The sequence below is a fragment of the Tupaia chinensis genome, unplaced genomic scaffold (genome assembly GCF_000334495.1).
Source record: "Tupaia chinensis unplaced genomic scaffold, TupChi_1.0 Scaffold000332_1, whole genome shotgun sequence".
Taxonomy (NCBI): Eukaryota; Metazoa; Chordata; class Mammalia; order Scandentia; family Tupaiidae; genus Tupaia; species Tupaia belangeri.
The window spans coordinates 2532120-2553094 of NW_006159826.1; the positions used below are offsets into that span (position 1 = coordinate 2532120).

The following is a 20975-nucleotide window of genomic DNA, read 5'->3' on the forward strand; positions in this document are numbered from 1 at the left end:
CACACACACACACACACACACACACACACACACACACAGAAAGCAAACCGCCAGGTTCACGACTCAAACCGTGGTCAGCCATGTGTGAGTGTCCAGTGCCTTAGCCACCATGCCACCTGCTGGTCCCCATGACTTAATTTTTAATATTTTTTTTGCTTATAACTTTTAAGTATTTTAGCATTTTTAAGTCATGGACCAGCCCCATAGCCTAGTGGTTAAGGGAGTTAGATCCCACATGGCAAACTGCTATTTGAATCCTGGTCCTGAGGCTTGAGAAACACTGAGAACATGTGTGTGACCCAAATCCTGATGGAGAAATGGAGGAGAAGTGATTGCAGCATGACCATGCTCCGCTGGGGGTGCTTTATCCTTCTACTTCTGTCTCTTTTAGTTGAGTGCATGCACCTCTGGCAATTAAAGGACCAGTTAGTGTCATGGTAGTTAGGCTGCTGGCTCCCATATGACGGACTACATGGTTCGAGTCTGGGACCTGGTAGCTTGAGCAACATGCACTGCATGTGTGCCCCAGATCCTGAAAGGATAGGAACATGCAGAAGAGAGTGCAGTGTGAGACAATTTCCCCATGGGGGAGGTGCTTTCTCACTTTCTCTGTCTCTCTTCAGCAAGCACTTGTAACTTCTGGCAAAATTAGATATAATAATAAAGTCATATATGTTGAGTGTAGAAAATGAAGAAACATGTTAAGAAAATAGAAATCCTCTGTAATCCTACTTTCATAGACCCTCATTTTAGATCTTCTCCCATATGGACTGTAATGTTCTTTTCCTTATTTAATCTCTCTGTTTGAGAGCTGTAAATTTTTTTTATTTTTTATATATTTTTTTATTCCACAAACATCTGAGGTCTTGTTATATATCAGCCAGGCCATGGAGTACAAAGCCCATAGTTATTCTTCTCAAAGAACATGTATAACTGATACCAGGGGGCTAAATGTGTGGAACAGACAAGATGTGGAAAGAGTACATGTTTGTGTAGTAGTCTCCATAGCATGAAAGCCACACCCCAGGAATTCTCAGGGAACACAGTGGGAAAATAGGGTACAATAGAGCAGTGAGTATCTTCTGAGCAAGGTCGGCCTGTCCCTGTGGACAGGCCAGATGTTGTAGAATCCAACTTTAAAATTTTATGTTTGATTTCCAATCTATGTTGATAAATAATACTGAGCTATAGCAGATAGTAGACCATAAAAATTCCACATTATTCAAATTCCTCTACTATCCATGTTCATAAACATTAAAATAAGTTTGGTCAATAACTTTTGAAGGCTCTGATCAGAGTAATAACATAATATGTATATTATTATTATTTATGAAAGCTTGAGGATCAGTTCTTCTCCTACTGTCTTCACATATTTGGATAATTAGCCCCTGAAAAAGTGGGATATAAGACTCTAGAAAAAGGGAAAGTAAGAAAGACACAGGAAGGGACCAGCAGATGGTGTAATGGTTACATCGGTGGACTCCCATGTGGTTAGCCGTGGTTTGAGTCCTGGACGTGGTGGCATAAAGCTCACATTGGGCATGTGTGTGGGCATGCCCCAAATCTTGAGATGAAAATGGAGAAGTGATAGTGGCATGGCCATCCCTCCTGGGGGGGATGATTTCTTGCTTTCTTTCTCTGTCTCTTGGCGAGCGCACATGCCCTAGAGCAAAAATTTCTCTGAAGAAAAAAGAAAGAAAAACATGGGAATCTTGAGAAGGGAGTAAGGCTCAAGTAGTTCAATGAATTAAGCTATGGTTTTGCTGGTGTAACACAATGGTTACCCCTGAAAAACACCTGACCACCCTTGGTTAGTCCTCTCAAGCAGAGATGAACCTTACACACCAAAATCTGCAACTTCCAGGATTTTCTGTGGTGGAAGAATAAAGGAATCTTGCCCATTGTACTGTAAGGGGTCATAATATTGAAGAGCACAGTAGGGAAGGATAATGGGATGCATCTGGAGACACATGTGGGAGCAGGGACTCAGCCAGGAGCCCAGACCTATGCCTGACCTCGAGGCTAGAGCAGCATTTCCTAACATGTTTTGCCGAGCCTTGGTCCTAGAAGGCTCTGTGAAGAAACTGGTTTCATGATCAAATAGTTGGGAAAGGAATCCCAAAGACATTCACATTTAAATGCTCTTGACAAGCAAGCACACTTACTGTTTGAGTGTTACCAAAGTGTATTTGTTTTTTAGAGCTCTTTACTTCCTCTAATCCTTACTAACTTTCTTAGAGACTAGTGGTTCATGAAAACAGGCTCTGGGAAGCATTTGATTCATATTATTATTAGTCATGACAACAAGGAAGCAATAGAAGCTATCATCTGTCGGACATCATACACCAGATGCTGTTCTGAGCCCTGGGCCCTTGGTGTTGAGCAATATAGACATGCCCCCTGACCTCACATGGAGCAGAGTGGTTGAGTAGGGGCCAGAATTGTATCGCTCTAGCAACCTTTGCTTAGCACTTGTGCCCCTTTAGGCAAGCTATCTACTTTGTGCTTGTTCCCTTACTTGTAAAATGGAGGTTTTAAGAGTACCCACATGAATGGGTTACTGTATGATCAAACATGATTACAGATGTGGAGGGAGAAGTGACATAAATCAGAGTGTGAAAAAGTTGCCTTGGTTTGGAAATGTGAAGAAGACTGGAATTAGGAAAGGAAGACTAGGGAGGGGTAGGTTGCCAATGATGATGTTCTAGTTCCAAGTAGGGACCATCGATGGGGGAAAGAATGGACCGAGAACTCTCTAGTGGAATTAATTGGGCTGTGTACTTGGGATGAGTGTGCAGGGGTATGAGGGAGAGGAAGGGATCGAGACAACACTGATGCTTCTGACCTTTTGTGTCCTCCCCAGTGGACATTTGGCAGTCTAGAGGCATTTTTGTCTGTTGTGGCTGGGGGAAGGCTCTCCTGGCACCTCGTGGGTAGAGACAGGTGATGATCCTCAACACTCTATAGTACATGGGATGCCACTCACAGTGACCAGTGACCAAGAATGACTCAGTTCTGGAAGTCAGTAGTGCTGAGGTTGAAAAGTCCTGGGTCACAGGAATGAGAAAAGTCAGCAAAAAAATTCCAGTAGCTACACGTGCAGGGAAAGTAAATTTAAAACAAAGTAAATTTAAAACTATGCTCCTGTTTCCTCTGGATTAGGAAATGTGTGTTACATTTCTGAAAAGATTAGTTTGAGAGGTGGTGACTTCCCCAGAAACACTAATTTGGAAAACATTTTCCCAGGGCAGGTGGAACCACTGGGAATGCTTTTTTTGCAGCCTCTGCTTCCCAGCTGTGAGACTTCAGGCCAGTTAACTTCCTTGGGCCTGTTTCCTTATTTGGAATATAATTTAATAACAGTTATCTACCTCATGGGGTCCTGTGCAAATTAAATGCATGAAAATACATAAAAGTGTTAGACTAATGCCAGGCCTGTATAAGTGTCATGTAAGTGTCATTATGAATATTATTTGGAGCTACCTAGATATTTTATATGTTGTAGAAGAACCTTTATGAATGAGACAATAAACTGAATACCTCCCCTTTTCTAGCCAGCCTGACACGGTCAGGAGAAGGTTGTGGAGGAATTGTGTTATGTCTGTTGCCTCTTTATTGTTCATATGGGGCCTGCAGATGCAATGTGTGTTGCCCAGTGGGTGTACATTCTCCACCAAATTTTGTTGACGCATCCTGGCTCACCAGTGGTTTCCTACTGGCTAGTGCCAGCCTCCTCGCACTCTGTAATTTGTCTACCTCCCGGTGGGCAGCATCATGTACCCTTTGCGCAAGAAGTTGCAGACTTCTTTTACCTACTGACAAGCAGCCTGTTTATCCTGGATCCATACAGTGCTGCGGGTGGGCACTATGACCTCTAGCTCAATGATGGGAACATTTTCTGAATTATCTATCCAGAACTCGTGTCCCCATTCCAGCATTCTCCACGTGTTAACACTAGGTGTGACTTTTGAATGATACTGCCTCAGCTGCACTCTAATATCCTGAGAGGCTGGCTTGCTTAATCAGTGAGTAGCCACACTTTCTCAACTTTGTCCTTGATGATACTATAGTTGCCTCTACTGTGCTCTTCCACTTCTTTGGTTTTCTTTTTTTTCCTTTATGGGGTGTGGGTGAGGGAAAAGAAAGGGGACAAAGATAGGTGTGTGTTTGACAGAGTCTCACTGCGTTACTATGCTCTGGCCCAGCCCTCAAGGTCAGTTAGGACTACAGGCTTGTGAAACCATGCCTAATACGTGTGGGTTGGCCCAGAGTCTCCCATGCAGTTTCCAGCCTCTCAAGCAGTGGGCCACTGCAGCTGGCTCCTCTTTTTATTCTAAGTGCACTGATTCTGTGAATATTCTTTCTTTCTCTCTTTCTCTCATTTTTGCCAAAGGGCAATGTGTTCACCTGAGAGAGAGAGAGAGAGAGAGAGAGAGAGAGAGAGAGAGAAAGTGAGATATCATGCCCCTCCCCCCCAGGGGGGATGGCCATGTCTCAATCCCTTCTCTTCCATTCTCCCCTTGGGATTTTGAGTATGCATGCATACGTGCTTGGTATGATTATCAAGCATTGGGTCTGGGCTCAAACCACAGCCAGCCCTGTGGGAATCCAGTCGTTTAATTACCATGCTACCTGCTGGCCCCACTTTTTTTCTTTTTAAACAGAGTAAGAAAAATAAATTGGTTTGCTATGCTTAAAATATAAAAGATGACTGAAAGACACAGAATATGGAATTAGTTAAAGATCTTCCTTCTCAGAGGGAAAAATTTAAAACCATATTACTAAAGTCTTGTAACATTTTTTTTTAATTTTTCTAATAGTACATTCTTTAAAAGAAGTTAACAACTTCAATTCCAAATATAAGGATTAAATAATGCAAATGAAAAGCTGTCATTTTCAGTGAAGCTATTGCCTAATTACCCTGGAAAAAAGTATTCTTATGACCGAACTGATGCAAAAATCCCTTAGAAAAAGCTTCATATGTTGCCTGGAAAGAGTCTCCGTAAGGTCACTTTTACTTCTAGACCATCCTCTTGTTTCAGTGAAAGAGTTTTATTCAGTAATGGCTTGTGGTTCCACAGTGTTTTGAGTATGAAAAGCGTAGACTAAGAGATACTATTGAAGTCGCTCAAATTGTAGATTCTGCCATGAAAGTAAGTCCCAACACTGTCACATTTGCCCTTAATCTTCAGCAACACACATGAAAAGAAAACTCAAGTCCCACCTAACCCGATTTTTCAGTGGCATTAAGAGGCTGCTGTGCCTTCAAATACGGAGCTCTCCGGAGGCCCCATGTGCTTATGAAGTAACTGTAGGTTCTGAGTGGCGCCCCAGCATGGGGCAGGGTCTGCAGACAGAGGCATCTGGTGGCTGCTGGGGCTCCCTCAAGTGGGCTGCGGCACCGAGCAGGTAGGAGCCATGTGCTTGCTGCGGAGTTCTTCTCTTGGAAGGCAGGGAAAGAAGCGGCTCCCAGACAGTGCAGAGAAAAGCCTATGAAACGATTTCTTGAGTTCGCAGCCTGATGCCGGCTCAGAGCTGGTATTTACTGCTGGGACAAAAGTGCGCTCCTATTTGCTTTCATTTTTTCCAGACGCTTCACTAAATGGCCGTTGCTCACTTCAAGCTCTTCGGTTTTATCCAATGCAGAGCGAAGCTAGAAACAGAGGAAAGGCAGTGAGCTTTGAGGAACTTGCTCCTCCAGACCTAACAGGGTGCTGTGTACCCAAGATTGCAGTCCTACCAAAAAACAAAATCATAACCTGGACCCACTGAAATCCTAAAAATCTGTAAATACATGTGTGTGCACGTGTGTGTATGTATGTGGTTTTTTAGACAGGGTCTTACCATATTGAAATTCCCTTTCCTCAGTTTCCTGAGCAGTTGGACTACGGGTATATGCCACCATACCCAGCTACTAGGTGATCCAGGAAATGAACTTAGGCCTCTCCTGTAACTACCCTAGCTGGGCTATGTGTGTGCCTGTGTGTGTGTGTGTGTGTGTGTGTGTGTGTGTATCTCTTAATTTAAAAAGCACATGATTCTGACATCATGAATAACTAGGAAACCCTCCTCTGAACAACTAGACCTCAGTCAGAAAAGGCATACACCAGGGGATGCTGATGGCCTCTTAGAAGGTAACTGAAGCAAACACACACAGAGAACTGAGTCTGGGCCAGCTGGTGGAGGTGGTCTCCACTGCCCTGGTCAGCAGGGGCAAGGTTTCCAAGCCCAGAGGGAATGCCTGAGACCAGGACAGCCATCCCCTGCAGCCAGGTCCACAGTGCCTGGGAGCCAGGGAAGAAAGAAGCACAGAGGTCACACCAGCAGGGAGCTGCACAATCAGCAGGGAGCTGCCTGGATCAGCAGGCGGTAGGGCAGAGTGGAGGTGCCCTAAGGTGGGGGTAGGATACTACAGCCACATGGTTGTGGAGATACCCATCATTAGAAAAGACTGTGCTTTGACCCCAGAATCCTCCATGAGGGTGGCTGGGTTCCTGGGACAGAAGCATCCATCCCTGAGAGCAGGAAATCAGGCCTGGAGTGCTATTAATTAAGTGCAACCTCACAATCACCAAACATGCGAAGGGACGAATGATTTGTATGAGAGTCAGCAAAGGCAACAGCAACAAAGTAGTCCCAAAAGACTGTGTTTCACCTGTCAGATATGGAAAACAGAACAGCTGGATGTGAAGTATTTAAAGAAATACGGAAATAATGAACAAAGAGCATGTATGAATAGGAAACTCTCAAGAAATGTTTTGAGAGGTTTTTGCTATGAGGTGCATAAGCTGGCCAGAAAGAGAGAGACAGAGAGATAGAAAGCGAGAAATCTCACTGCAATCCCTTCTCCTCCATTCTCTCAGGATCTTGGGTATGCATGCACACGTGCCTGGCGTGAGCTTAAGCCACTGAATCTGGGACTCGAACCGCAGTCAACTACCTGGGAGTTCAGTGACATAGCCATTACGCTAACTGCTAGTCCCTAGATACACTTCTTTTAAAGAGGTTTTCATTTATTAATATTTAATTCATGATAGTGTATACACACATGAGAAAGAGGGAAGCACCCTCAATAGGGTGTGGTCATACCATGATCCTCATCTCCTAGCTCTCTAGCTTGTCAGGATCTTGGGCATGCAGGCATGCATCGCCTATGTTTCAGGCCAACCAGGTCAGGGATTCAAACCCTCTGTCAACCATATAGCTTCAGATGCTGCTGTTCAGTATGCTACTGATTTCCACAGATGCTGGGCCAGTATGAATATACTTTTTTTTTTTTTTTTAAAAGGAGCTGAAATAGAAATCTACCAAAAACTTTAAGCATTATGCTACAGAGAGAAGCAAGGAGATAAAAAATACGAGAGATGGTTTAAAAATGTGAAAGGTGCAATGAGAAGGCCTCATCTCCTTTGATTAGTCTCAGAGAGGAAAGTGCAAAGACTAGACATAAGGAATTATTTATGGAGTTACTGGTCAAATATTCTCCAAAACTGGGTTTTATTTATTTATTTTTTTTTTGGAGAAGTTTTCGCTACAGGGCGCGTGCGCTCGCCAGACAGACAGAGAGAGACATAGAGACAGAAAGCGAGAAATCACCCCCCGGGGGGATGGTCACGCCGCAGTCCCTTCTCCTCCATTCTCCTCTCAGGATCTTGGGCACGCACGCACACGCGCCCGGCGTGAGTTTTAAGCCACCGGGTCCAGGACGCAAACCGCAGTCGACTACATGGGAGTCCAGTGACATAGCCATTACGCTAACTGCTGGTTCCCCCAAACTGGGTTTTAAAGAGATTCCATGGATCCAAGAAATACTACACATCCCAAGTAGAATAAATAGCAATAAATTCACATTTGATATACTGGGGTGAAACTGTAGAAACTCAAAAACCAAGAGAGCTTGAAAGAAGCTAGAGATGGAAAAATATATATATATAGATTGCCTACAAAGACCCACAGTTAGAAAGACAGGTTACTTAACAGCCTCAATGAAGCTAGACAATAGTAGCGTAAGAGCTACAGTCAGGGTCAGCCAGTGGCATGGTGGCTGAGGCAGCTGGATCCTACTTGGCTAGCTGTGTGGTTTGAATTTCTGACCTGGCAGCTTGAAAAACACGCTAGGCACGTGTGTGTGGTGCCTGAAATCCAAAGAGGAGAAGGGATTGCAACATTTCTCACTTTCTCTTTTTCTCTCCCTCTGTCTCTCTCTGGCAAGCCCATGTGCTCTGCAGCAAATTAAACAAAACAAAAAGCTACAACAAGCATTGCAAAAAAATGAAAACCATTCCAGAACTGTACATTTTTCCACAGCCTATACAAGAGCAGGAGTGACAGAGTGACATGAAAACACTTATAAACAAAAACTGAGGGAATTTTCCACCAAGAAGTTTACTCTCAAAAACTTCTCAAGTATGTACTTCAGAAAAGAAGAAAATGATCCCAGAAGTATTGGGTTGTTGGGAAAGTCATGATGAATTTCTACATAGAAAAATATATAACTTTCCTGATGACCTAATAGTTTAAGACACTAATAGCAACGACAGATAAGATGGCAAATATATCAAACCATGGTCTGTGTGAAATAACAACAGCAATAATGATAATACTATCTGATAAGTGGGATTAAAAAGTCAAAAATATTTGTGTGTATACATGTAAATATACATACACATGCAAGTACATATGTGTGCATGTGTATGTGTCAGGAAGGAGGCAGAAGTTACAGTGTTCAAAAGTCCTTTTACTTTACAGGAGGGGAGTAAAGAGACTGTTCGACTTTAAGACATTTTATATTAAGCATGAATAATATTCCACAGGTGATCTCTAAAGAAGCAGAAACTAATGTAAATTTAAATCTGGAAAGAGAAAAAGACATACCAAAAAGGCAGGACAAATAGACATCCATAGTAGAGTGGCAGAATGAATCTGAACATACCACTAAGAATGGACTAAATGCGCTTACTGTGATACACAGACTTCCGTTCCGTTAAAAACCACCACCCAGCTCCATTCATCCCGACAGACAACATGGGAAAGGCTAAGAGCAAAGGGTGGGACATTGAAAGTGGACAAACTCTAACGACAAGAAAGTGGTTGCAGTGACATTAACATTTGACAAGGAAAAGGACAGCAGGGATCAGAAAGATCAATGCATATGAGGGGACTTCGAAAAGTTTCTGGAAAAATAGAATTAAAATATGAATTAATTTTGATGCAAAAAATTGAAATCCATGCATAGTTTTTTTGAAATGTACATTTCCTCAAACTCTTCTGTAGACCCCCTCATAATGATAAAAGGTTTACCTCCTCAAGAAGTTAAAATAATTTTAAACACCTATTATTATTATTTTAAGTTTTTTCTTTTTTTTTTCCTGGAGAGTTTTTTTTTGCTATGTGTGCATTTGCCAGAAAGACAGAGACAGAGAGACAGAAGGAAGCGAGAAATCATCCCCCGGGGGGGATGGCCACGCCGCAATCCCTTCTCTTCCATTCTCCTCTCAGGATCTTGGGCACGCATATACACGCGCCCGGCATGAGTTTAAGCCACCAGGTCCAGGATTCGAACTGCAGTCGACTACATGGGAGTCAAGCAACATAGCCATTATGCTAACTGCTGGTTCCTATTATTTTAATTTTTTTTTTTTTTGCATTTTTTTTTTTTTTGGGGAGGTGTTTGCTATAGGGCGCGTGCGCTCGCCAGACAGACAGAGAGAGACATAGAGACAGAAAGCGAGAAATCACCCCCCGGGGGGATGGTCACGCTGCAATCCCTTCTCCTCCATTCTCCTCTTGGGATCTTGGGCACGCACGCACACGCGCCCGGCATGAGTTTTAAGCCACTGGGTCCGGGATGCGAACTGCGGTCGACTACGTGGGAGTCCAGCGACATAGCCATTATGCTAACTGCTGGTTCCCCTATTTTAATTTTTCAAAAGAGGTTTTTTGCCTTAGAGTGCATGTGCTTGCTGGAGAGAGACAGTGACAGTAAAAAGGAAAGTTAAGAAACCACTCCCCAGGAGTCTGCCACAATCCCCTCTTCTCCACTCTCTTCCCAGGACCTTGGATATGCACGCACATGCGTCCAGAGTGATTGTCAAGCCACTAAATCTGGGACTCAAACTGCTGTTGACCATGGGGGAGTCGGGAGATGTAACTGCTATGCCATCTGCTAGCACCAACACCTATTATTAATAGCTTCAAAATATGTAAAACTAAAGCCTGATAGAAAAACAGGGTAGATAAGACACCATCATTTATTAGAAAAGTTCAACACATTTTCATCAGTTACTGAGAATTCAAACAGACAGAAGAGATTGGATCCTGCACACACATTTCACAGGTTTGATCAATGAGTGTACAAACAGTTTTCATCCATCATCCTGAGAAAACACATCTTTCTTAAGCACATTTGGGAATTTGCAAAAATCAACCATGCATCAGTCCATTAAGAACATGTCATATGGGACCAGTAGTTGGCGTTAATGGCTATGTCGCTGAACTCCCATGTAGTCGATTGTGGTTCGAGTCCCAGACCTGGTGGCTTAAACTCATGCCGGGCGTGTGTGCCCAAGATCCTGAGAGGAGAATGGAGAAGGGATTGCAGCATGGCCATCCCCCCTGGGGGGGGGGTGATTTCTTGCTTTCTGTCTCCCTCTCTCTTCTTTCTGGCAAGCGCACGCGCCCTATAGCAAAAACCTCCCCCCCTCCCCCACAAAAAAAATAGAGTGTCACAGATTTCAAAGACTAGGTAATACTAGAGACCATGTTGTCTAACCATAGCAAAATTGAGCTAAAAGTTAATAAGTTAAAGATCTCCATGTTAGTTTTTTTTTTAAGGTTTTGGTCGTAAGGCATGTGCTCTTGCTAGAGAAACAGAGTCAGTGAGAGGGAAACTGAGAAATCACTCTCCCCCCCCCAGGGGAGTTGGCCATAATGCAGTTCCTTCTCTATTTTTCTCTCAGGATTTTGGGCAGCTATGCACACCTGCCTGGTGTGATTTTCAAGCCACCAGATCTAGGACTTGAACTGTGGTTGGCCATGTGGGTTCAGTACCTTATCCAGTATGCTACCTGGTGGCCCCCCCAAAATCCTATTTTTAAATAACTCATGGATCAAAACACAAACCCTAATGGAAATCTGGATGGACTTAGAAGCACGATAACTGAAATGCTCTACACCAAAGTGAGTGGGACATTAACAAAGGGGAACTTTAAGGGAAGGACCAGAGAAGTAGGACAGCAGAGAGCCCGAAGGGGAGAGGAGCCCTCAGCTGGGCTGCATGCACAGGCACAGGAAGGGCTTCGTACAGGTAGAATCGGGAACCTATCCCTGGGATCTTCATGGTACAATGAATCACGGGGGAAGGGGGATTCAGAGAAGGGACCTGGGGATTGAGAGTAGGTAGCTCTTTCAAGGGGACATCCCTCTGCTACAAGGGACATATGTCCTGAGGTAGCACTAGAGGCAACTGTGGGTAAAGACAGATTTTTAAAGAGGGAGACTGCTTCCCGTGGGTGATCCAGACAGTCCTGGCCCCACCCAGCTGCCATCCCCATCTCCCCCACAGCAGACCTAGTTCTCCCAGTCTCCTCTCCCCAGCCACAAAATGTACCAAGTGCTAAAGGCCTGGCCACAACCTTTCTATCACTTATTGCCTGACCTTTATGGACGAGTCCCACAGGAGATGGTCTAACTGATGGCTGGAGTAGTTGATGCTGTGACGGTTCTGGGCCTGAACTTCCAAGTGGCTGAACTGACTGCCTGTATACTGAGACGCCAGCATCTCAGAGTGACGTGGATGGCCTGCCAACGAACTGCCCAGTGGCGGCCTTAATGGAGCACATCCTGCCTTCTGTCCCAACTAGATGGATAGAAACAACCTAAGGAATTTACCTCTCTTTGGAGTTTCCGTTTTTCAGCCTTCAGTTCATCTTCTATTTTTTCTGCATTTTCAGCAGCTGATTTGTAACGTGATACTTGACTCTCTAACCTTATTACCTAAACAGGAGGGAAAAAGCCATATGTGTCAATCCTTAGGACTTTTCTTTCTTCAGTTGCTTTATTACACTTGACACCAAAAGGTGTAATTTTAATACCGGGGAGGATATACAGCGCAGATAACTGGGATGGCATTTTGGGCTGCTCTGCAAACTCCCTGTTCCTATTTCTGGGCGGCCCCACCAACAGGGCCTCCGTCCCTCTGACCCCAGCCGAGTGCTGCTCTCTGCCAGCTGTGCCTGGCCTCTCCCTTGGGCTGCCCTGCTGGGAAAAACAAGGCAGACCAGTACTGGTCAGGCAAAGGTCCACTAGGACCTCAGCGCCAGTCTGATCTCTCCTGGGGGTGGTGGGGAGGGAAGCAGGGAAGGAGAGAGCGAGGAGGAAAAGGAGGAGGCTTTGGGATGGCATTCCCCAGTCAAGGTTCTGAGACAAAAGACAGGAGTGGTGCTCACGTGCTTCGTGAAACTGACCACTTCCTGTGTGTGCTGTTCTCCTTTCTATTTCTGCAAACATTCTACAAAGTTCCAGCCACACATATCCACAACTGGGGGAAGAGCACCTGTTTTTTTCCTTTCTCTTTGCACAAATTGCTCTAAGGTCTACCATGCTAGAGGCAGGTGTGCCCCAAGTCTAAGCACAGGAAGAACTCGTCTTGCTGGGAGAAAAAGGCTGTGTGTCCAGGGATGAAGGGCATCCCAGCAAATTATTTTTGGAGTCCATCATTCAAAACCATTCCCAAACCACATTAGTTCCTTCCGGCAACTAGACCACTGATTACAACAGGCTAGCGTGTACTACAGCTAACTCGGTCTTTGTAATGCGCTCGCCTTCCCACGTGGCTTCTCTGTGAGGATGACCCTGAGAAACTTGTCTTCACTTACTCCCTCATCACTTTGTGATGTTAGAATTATGTTTCTGTTTTTGTCCTCAGCCTGTCAGGGACTACTTCTAGCAAGGAAAACGTCACTTAATCACCAGTTTAGGTGCCCATCATTGCTTAAAGTATGCACGTACATTTTGTTCTAATGCAGTTATCTCTTGCTCAGATTTTGCAAGTTTAAATTTGAGGTCGCTGATCTGTCTGTTGGCATCCCCTAAAGGTTGAAAGAGAAGGAAAATCTGTTAAGCTCGTGGGCTTTTAAAATGATAAACAAAAGTTACTGGGAACCAAGCCCTTACTTTATAGTCATCTTGTAAATCTGCAAATTCTGATCTCGCAAATCTGTAAATTCTGGCTTGTGGTTCTACAACTTGCCAGAGCTGAGGACAGGAGAAGGTGTTCTCTCCCCATGAACCAGGCTGGGAAAGTGCCTTTGGGCCCCTGTGCAAGAGGATGGGAGACCCCAGGCAAGAGAGTGCCTGTGAGTGAGGAAGACAAAGATGGTGGGGGAAGGGGAGGAGAAAAGGGGGAGAGAGACTGGGCATTATTTTATCTCCTTTCAGTTTCTAATTTATTTATTTACATTTCTAATTAGCTATAGGGCATGTGTGTTCACTGGGAAGAGACAGAAAAAGAACGAGAAAGTGAGAAAGTACCTCCCCAGGGGGAATGGCCGCACTACAATCCTTTGTCCTCTATTCTCCTTTCAGGACTCTGGGTACTACACACATGCACCTGGTGTGTTTTTCAAGCCACAGGGTCTGGGACTATCAGCCATGTGGGGTCTACTCGCCTTAAACCCAGGCCACCAGCTGGCCTACGTTTACAGTTTATTGACATGAACTTTTTTTTTTTTTTTTCAATTTTTCCCCATACAATCAGCAGATCTAAACCTGCTACATCCAGCAAAGTAAATGTGTTTCTGTCAGCACTTTATACGGTGGCATCTTGGTACACATTTGTGGGGCACCTGTTCTATTTCACAGGTTTGGAGAGAAACACCCGACCTGCCCTGCTACTTGCTCATCCTTGTTCTATCCCACAAATAAACACCGTTGTGTTTTCATGGTCAAGGGCTTTCAGAAGGGGCAAAGGGGGGCACTTGGTTTTCCTCCAGCACACACACTATAAAAGTCTGTAGCACATGTTAGAGTTTACTTCTACGTGAGAGTCGACATTTACTTTGCAGATCCATTACATGCGTGTTCATCCCATCTTCCAAGACGCCCTCCTCGGACCGCAGGTTGTCCAGTCTGCTGTTCTTCTGTCTGTCTTCCAGCTGACCTTTGAGTTTCTTAATCTGAAAACACCCACCAGTGAAATATGTTAATTTCTCTGTTCTAAATTCAGACTGAAAAGCTGAATTTAAAGCCTTTCAGAAAAGACGCAACATGTAAAGTAAAAACCAACGCTCCAGAAGTACAGTCCACTCCCCGCCTTGCAATTACTGAATGCATCTCTAGGGTGTCAGAGACAGAACTACATAATGAAGCAAGAGAAATGTAGTAAAAGATTACAACCTACTGAAAAGCCTAACAGCTAGGCAGGGAATGTCTCCTTTATAATAAAGAAACAAACCCAAATCAATAAAAAAAAAACTGGGGGCCAGACAGTGGTGAAATATGACCCTTGTGAGACGGGAAGGTCCTGAGTTCACACCTGGAGACCTCCATGAGTATGTCAGGCAATGTGTGGCCGAGATCTGGGGCTGGCTAAAATTGGCGTTGGACCGTGGCATCAAGATCCTGTTGAGGGTGCTCTCTCTCTCTGTCTTTCTTGTTCATGGAGGAAATAAATAAAGTTTAAGGAAAAAGAAAAATCTCTGCCAATTAGTACTCTTCATGGAAATAAGTAGTATAATGAATGAAAGGAAATCAGTTTTACAATATCAGGCATGAATTATTTTGTAACTCTACGTGAAAGGGTATTTCTTTTTCATTTTTTTTTTTTTGAGAAGTTTTTTTGCTATAGGGCACATGCACTCGCCAGAAAGACAGAGAGAGACAGAGAGAAAGTGAGAAATCACCCCGCAGGGGGGATGGCCACACTGCAACCCCTTCTCCTCCATTCTCCTCTCAGGACCCTGGGCACGCACGCACATGCGCCCAGCGTGAGTTTAAGCCACTGGGTCTGGGACTCAAACTGCGGTCGGCTACGTGGGAGTTCAGTGGCAGAGCCATTACGCTAACTGCTGGTCCCACGTGAAAGGGTATTTCTAAGGTTGAAATTCCTCTTGGATTCAGGAGGAAATTGTACATAAAATAACTATTTATCTAAGAGTTATCAAGTCAGTAGTTAATCTATGCTTTATTCACCAAGAAGCTAGAAAGGGCCACCTGGAGCCTTTGGAGCACAGCAAAATCCCCAGAAAACTGTGTGCTTTCTCACTGTACCCAGGCACGTAGAGGTGCGCTCAGAGGAGGCCTGCCAGCTCTCAGGGAGTTGGCCTCTATGTGGCTTTCCCCTCTTTAGGAGAGAGAAATGCGTATAGTTGGGATTGTAGTTGATGGCCATGACTATAGAACTGCCTGGTGTCTGCGGGAGTCTCCCAACCCCCTCATGTGTAACTCCCCATCTCTGCGGACCTATTAGAGGTGATCACATTTTCCTTACCTGCTTCACCACACACATTCCAAGCATAGCAGATCCCCTGTTAATACCAACCACCCGTACCTGCTGCTTTAAGAAAATGTCTGGAGCCAGCAGATGGCATGGTGGTTGAGGTGTTGGACTCCCACATGGCTGACTGTGGTTTGAGTCCTGGATCTGGTAGCTTGAGAATCAGACTGGGTACATGTACATGTGTGCCCAAAGTCCCAGGAGGAAAAGGGATTGCAGCATGGCCATCCCCGCTAGGGGCTGATTTCTCACTTTCCCTCTCCCTTTCTTACTGTCTCTTTCTCTCTCTGGCGAGCACATGCACCCCATGGCAAAAACCTAAGAAAAAAAGGAAACTCTAAAATGACAATGAGTACATATTTCTAAAACATCACAGGAACTTCAAGAGAAGTTCTACATTTAGTGCTTTATCCAATTTTGAGAGAATCTTAAACAGAATTGTAAAAAGTAAGGTAAACAGGGCAGGACCCACAGGCCAGTGGTTAAGGGAGGAGTATTCCACATGGATCTTGGCCTCAGCAGCTTGAAAAAGATACTGGGAACACATGTGTCACACGTGGCCCCAGATCCCAATGGGATGGAGAAATGAAGGAAAAGGGTTGTGGCATGACCACACCTTTTTTTGGGGGTGCTTTCTCCCTAACTTTCACTCTGTTTCTTTCTGGTGAGCACAAGTGCCTACTGGTAGTGAAAAAACAATTTTTTAAAGAGGTTTTTACCTTTGGGCGCATGCATTCCTGGGAGACATAGACATAGTGAGAAGGAAAGTGAGAAATCACTTCCTAGGGGGATGGTCATACTGCAATCCTTTTTCCTCTATTCTCCTCCTGGGATCTTGGGCACGCATGCACACGTGCCTGGTGTGATTTTCAAGCCACCAGGTCTGGGGCTTGAACTGTGGCCAGCCATGCGGAAGTCCAACGACTTAACTGCTATGCCATCTGGTGGTCCTGAAAAAACAATTTAAAAATAAAAAAGAAGGGCTGGCCTAACCAATGGCCTGGTATTTAAGTGAGTCAGATCCCACATGGTGAACTATGCAGTTTAAAAAAAAAAAAAAACAAACCATTTTGAGCATGTGCATGTGCATGCCCCCAATGCCCCATTGAGGGGGGTGCTTTCTCCTTTTCTTCTTTGTCTCTCTGTCTCTTTGGTGAGCACATATGGCCTCCGGCCCCCCCAAAAAATTACTTAAAAATCTGTTAAAATATTTAAACAGTAAGGCTAATACATTTGATTAGGCTTGTGAAGGAACTTTAGAGGAACTGAATTTTCTTATAAAGTGGTTATGGAGGGGCTAACAGGTGGCATGGTGGTTAAAGGCACTGGATTCCCACATAGCTGATTGTGGTTCAAGTCCCAGACCTGGCAGCTTGCTTTTTCAATTTCCCTTTCTCTCTCACTCTCTGTCTCTCTCTGGTCAAATTGAAAAATAACAAAGGGAATGAAATAAATAATTCTAAGAAGAAAAAAAAAGAAAGTGGTTATGGAATGATTTAAAAAGTATCCTGTAAAATAACATAAAATAAAAATCAATAAAAATAAAAACTACCCTGCATACAAAAAGAAGGACAACTGCAGGGTATTTCTGGAGGTAGGTGAGGGTGCTAAGGATAAGCCACAGTTATCACAACGTGATCAACAAAGAAATAACCTGCAGAGATAAGTACAAAGCTGACTTTCGTGGACGAGAAGTAAGAGGTGGTGTTTGGGAGGACTCAGTAAGCCCTTGCCTCTCTATGGCTAATTTGGCCTCTGTCCACATTCATATGAATTTTAAGCTGCAGTTCATGCAGAATGTACCAAATTCTGTTCCATGGAACTAAGTCCTTGAGACATCCTCACTAGTCTCCTGTGACCAAAAATGGCCTATTTAGATAAAAATATTACAAACACCCATTGGCTTGACAATTCTTTTTGGGCATGGTGTATTTAGGGGTTTTCTGATAAGTAGGAAGTAAGGATGGAGAAGTTCGTGGTTTCCCTGTTTGGGAACTTATAAGGTCATAAAAAGTTAGTTACCTGTTCCAATAAGCATTCCCGTTCGTCGACAAGCTTTTTCAACCTAGTATCTAGAGAGATCAGAAAGATCCAGGCTTAGGTGAGTCCGTGCAGCACACTGTTCAGCGCATTGCTAAACTGGAGAATGCCCGTCGGGGTTAGTGAAATGGATGAGGAAGGGGGTTATGCACGTACCCCGGTGAATGAGGCCCGACAGCTCTGGGGAGGAGTTCAGCCAAGGGGTGTGTCAAGCTCCCAGAACATGCTTCACGTCAAGGCAGCGTCCGCCTGCAGGCTGCATGCAAACAGGCTAATCTTCTACCCTGAGCGAGCATGCAAGAACGCTAGGGCCAAACCACACTGCAACACAAGATCTCACAGGCTTCCCGGTTTAACATCGTTAGCAATGTAGACGCCCCGATGGATGAACAGCTCAGTGGGGCACCACGGTAATTAGCCTTGCCCCTCAGGGTTCACATCCCAGGAAGACTGGCCTTTCTCATTTCTCCCAGGCTGATCAGAGTCAGAGTTTTGACTGTTTACAAAACCCAAGGCTGCTGATGCCACATCTGTTACCCCACTATCTAGAGCTGCTCTTTTACTGCAATCCTTTTTCCTCTATTCTCCTCCTGGGATCTTGGGCACGCATGCACACGTGCCTGGTGTGATTTTCAAGCCACCAGGTCTGGGGCTTGAACTGTGGCCAGCCATGCGGAAGTCCAACGACTTAACTGCTATGCCATCTGGTGGTCCTGAAAAAACAATTTAAAAATAAAAAAGAAGGGCTGGCCTAACCAATGGCCTGGTATTTAAGTGAGTCAGATCCCACATGGTGAACTATGCAGTTTAAAAAAAAAAAAAAACAAACCATTTTGAGCATGTGCATGTGCATGCCCCCAATGCCCCATTGAGGGGGGTGCTTTCTCCTTTTCTTCTTTGTCTCTCTGTCTCTTTGGTGAGCACATATGGCCTCCGGCCCCCCCAAAAAATTAATTAAAAATCTGTTAAAATATTTAAACAGTAAGGCTAATACATTTGATTAGGCTTGTGAAGGAACTTTAGAGGAACTGAATTTTCTTATAAAGTGGTTATGGAGGGGCTAACAGGGGGCATGGTGGTTAAAGGCACTGGATTCCCACATAGCTGATTGTGGTTCAAGTCCCAGACCTGGCAGCTTGCTTTTTCAATTTCCCTTTCTCTCTCACTCTCTGTCTCTCTCTGGTCAAATTGAAAAATAACAAAGGGAATGAAATAAATAATTCTAAGAAGAAAAAAAAAGAAAGTGGTTATGGAATGATTTAAAAAGTATCCTGTAAAATAACATAAAATAAAAATCAATAAAAATAAAAACTACCCTGCATACAAAAAGAAGGACAACTGCAGGGTATTTCTGGAGGTAGGTGAGGGTGCTAAGGATAAGCCACAGTTATCACAACGTGATCAACAAAGAAATAACCTGCAGAGATAAGTACAAAGCTGACTTTCGTGGACGAGAAGTAAGAGGTGGTGTTTGGGAGGACTCAGTAAGCCCTTGCCTCTCTATGGCTAATTTGGCCTCTGTCCACATTCATATGAATTTTAAGCTGCAGTTCATGCAGAATGTACCAAATTCTGTTCCATGGAACTAAGTCCTTGAGACATCCTCACTAGTCTCCTGTGACCAAAAATGGCCTATTTAGATAAAAATATTACAAACACCCATTGGCTTGACAATTCTTTTTGGGCATGGTGTATTTAGGGGTTTTCTGATAAGTAGGAAGTAAGGATGGAGAAGTTCGTGGTTTCCCTGTTTGGGAACTTATAAGGTCATAAAAAGTTAGTTACCTGTTCCAATAAGCATTCCCGTTCGTCGACAAGCTTTTTCAACCTAGTATCTAGAGAGATCAGAAAGATCCAGGCTTAGGTGAGTCCGTGCAGCACACTGTTCAGCGCATTGCTAAACTGGAGAATGCCCGTCGGGGTTAGTGAAATGGATGAGGAAGGGGGTTATGCACGTACCCCGGTGAATGAGGCCCGACAGCTCTGGGGAGGAGTTCAGCCAAGGGGTGTGTCAAGCTCCCAGAACATGCTTCACGTCAAGGCAGCGTCCGCCTGCAGGCTGCATGCAAACAGGCTAATCTTCTACCCTGAGCGAGCATGCAAGAACGCTAGGGCCAAACCACACTGCAACACAAGATCTCACAGGCTTCCCGGTTTAACATCGTTAGCAATGTAGACGCCCCGATGGATGAACAGCTCAGTGGGGCACCACGGTAATTAGCCTTGCCCCTCAGGGTTCACATCCCAGGAAGACTGGCCTTTCTCATTTCTCCCAGGCTGATCAGAGTCAGAGTTTTGACTGTTTACAAAACCCAAGGCTGCTGATGCCACATCTGTTACCCCACTATCTAGAGCTGCTCTTTTGGGGGGAAATGCAGCAATGGTTTAAGTTTCGGTGATTCCTCCAGCCTTGGATACGCAAGGATACACACACACATAAGCAGGTCTAAAGTCCCCAAATAGCTCTCTGAAGGGGTGTCAAGTACTACCATCTTCAAATTTCATGGGGGATACGAGGGCCTGGGAGAGTTTAGGGGTTTGAGCGAAATCCCACACCAGTTTAAAGGCAAAACCAAGGATGAGAGGGTGACTGATGAGAATGTGTCTTGCACGTCGTGACACAGATGGGCACTGTCTCAGGGGCTTCCCCAGTGTTGGCTCGTTTTAGCCCGGGAAGCCCTATGGAAGGACTGTCAATGTAGTCTCTGTGTCCTACAGATGAGGCCTGGAGGCCCAGACGATGAAACAGCTTTTGTTAAGGCCTCCTAGCCCAGCTCAGGGTGCATCCCTAACTACTGCACTCTGCTGGTGGTCCTGCTCTAAACTCACACCTGAGTGAGGCCCTGACTCCTGGCTCAAGGGAACATGGCTTTCCCTCTGCCTAGCTTCAAATCCTTCTTAGGTAGAACATTAACTTTGACTTGTCATGTGAAAAAAATAGCATATAAAATACATCTTTGTTATCATTTAAAATGTCATCTAGCCACATTCTAGTCCTTGTTCCATGCTCTCTAATGGTTTTTCAAAAGACCCTAAGTTCTTATTTAGAAAGGCACAATAAGAAAGTAAGAGACACCAGAGAATGGTAAATGTAACATAAATTAATGATCCTTTTCATTTCTCTTTACTTCTTATACAAATTGCACTGACAGGTTTTCTTCTTCCCCTTCCATAAAACCCACCTAAGAATGAAACAAAAACTTCTTGTACTTATAAATCCATCTATTTTATCCAATATCACTTTTCATTTTATCAGATATATTTTATAACGTACAGAATTACAGGCATCTTAAGATTATCACTGGATACATCAGAAAGTGATCTTGAAACTCAACTCACATTTCTATTGTGCAATTTTATTTTTTTTTCCCATTGGAAGGCTTCAAATGTCCTAGATAGGTAATAGAAAAGAAGTAATAAGATAATAATTGTGCTAGATAGT

At 44.3% G+C, this 20975-nt stretch overlaps 1 protein-coding gene and 1 long non-coding RNA gene across 6 annotated transcripts in view; both read right to left on the reverse strand.

The window, feature by feature from the left end:
• Positions 1 to 4787: 4787 nt before the first annotated feature.
• The window catches only part of LRRFIP1 (LRR binding FLII interacting protein 1), a 96565-nt gene continuing 80377 nt past the window's right edge, over positions 4788 to 20975 (reverse strand). For all 5 annotated transcript variants that reach the window (XM_006151964.2, XM_006151963.2, XM_027773225.1 and 2 more), the window contains 5 exons: positions 19319 to 19368; positions 14057 to 14174; positions 13009 to 13088; positions 11890 to 11994; positions 4788 to 5653 (listed from right to left, as the gene is read on the reverse strand). In XM_006151964.2, coding sequence (XP_006152026.1) covers positions 5543 to 5653; positions 11890 to 11994; positions 13009 to 13088; positions 14057 to 14174; positions 19319 to 19368 — 464 coding nt within the window. In that variant the 3' untranslated portion in view covers positions 4788 to 5542. The remainder of the gene's footprint in view (positions 5654 to 11889; positions 11995 to 13008; positions 13089 to 14056; positions 14175 to 19318; positions 19369 to 20975) is intronic.
• Positions 16393 to 18078, reverse strand: LOC106735219 (uncharacterized). The gene is made up of 3 exons (XR_001370616.2): positions 17690 to 18078; positions 17516 to 17565; positions 16393 to 16443 (listed from the first exon to the last, which is right to left on the reverse strand). It is a non-coding gene; the product is annotated as an uncharacterized LOC106735219 (long non-coding RNA).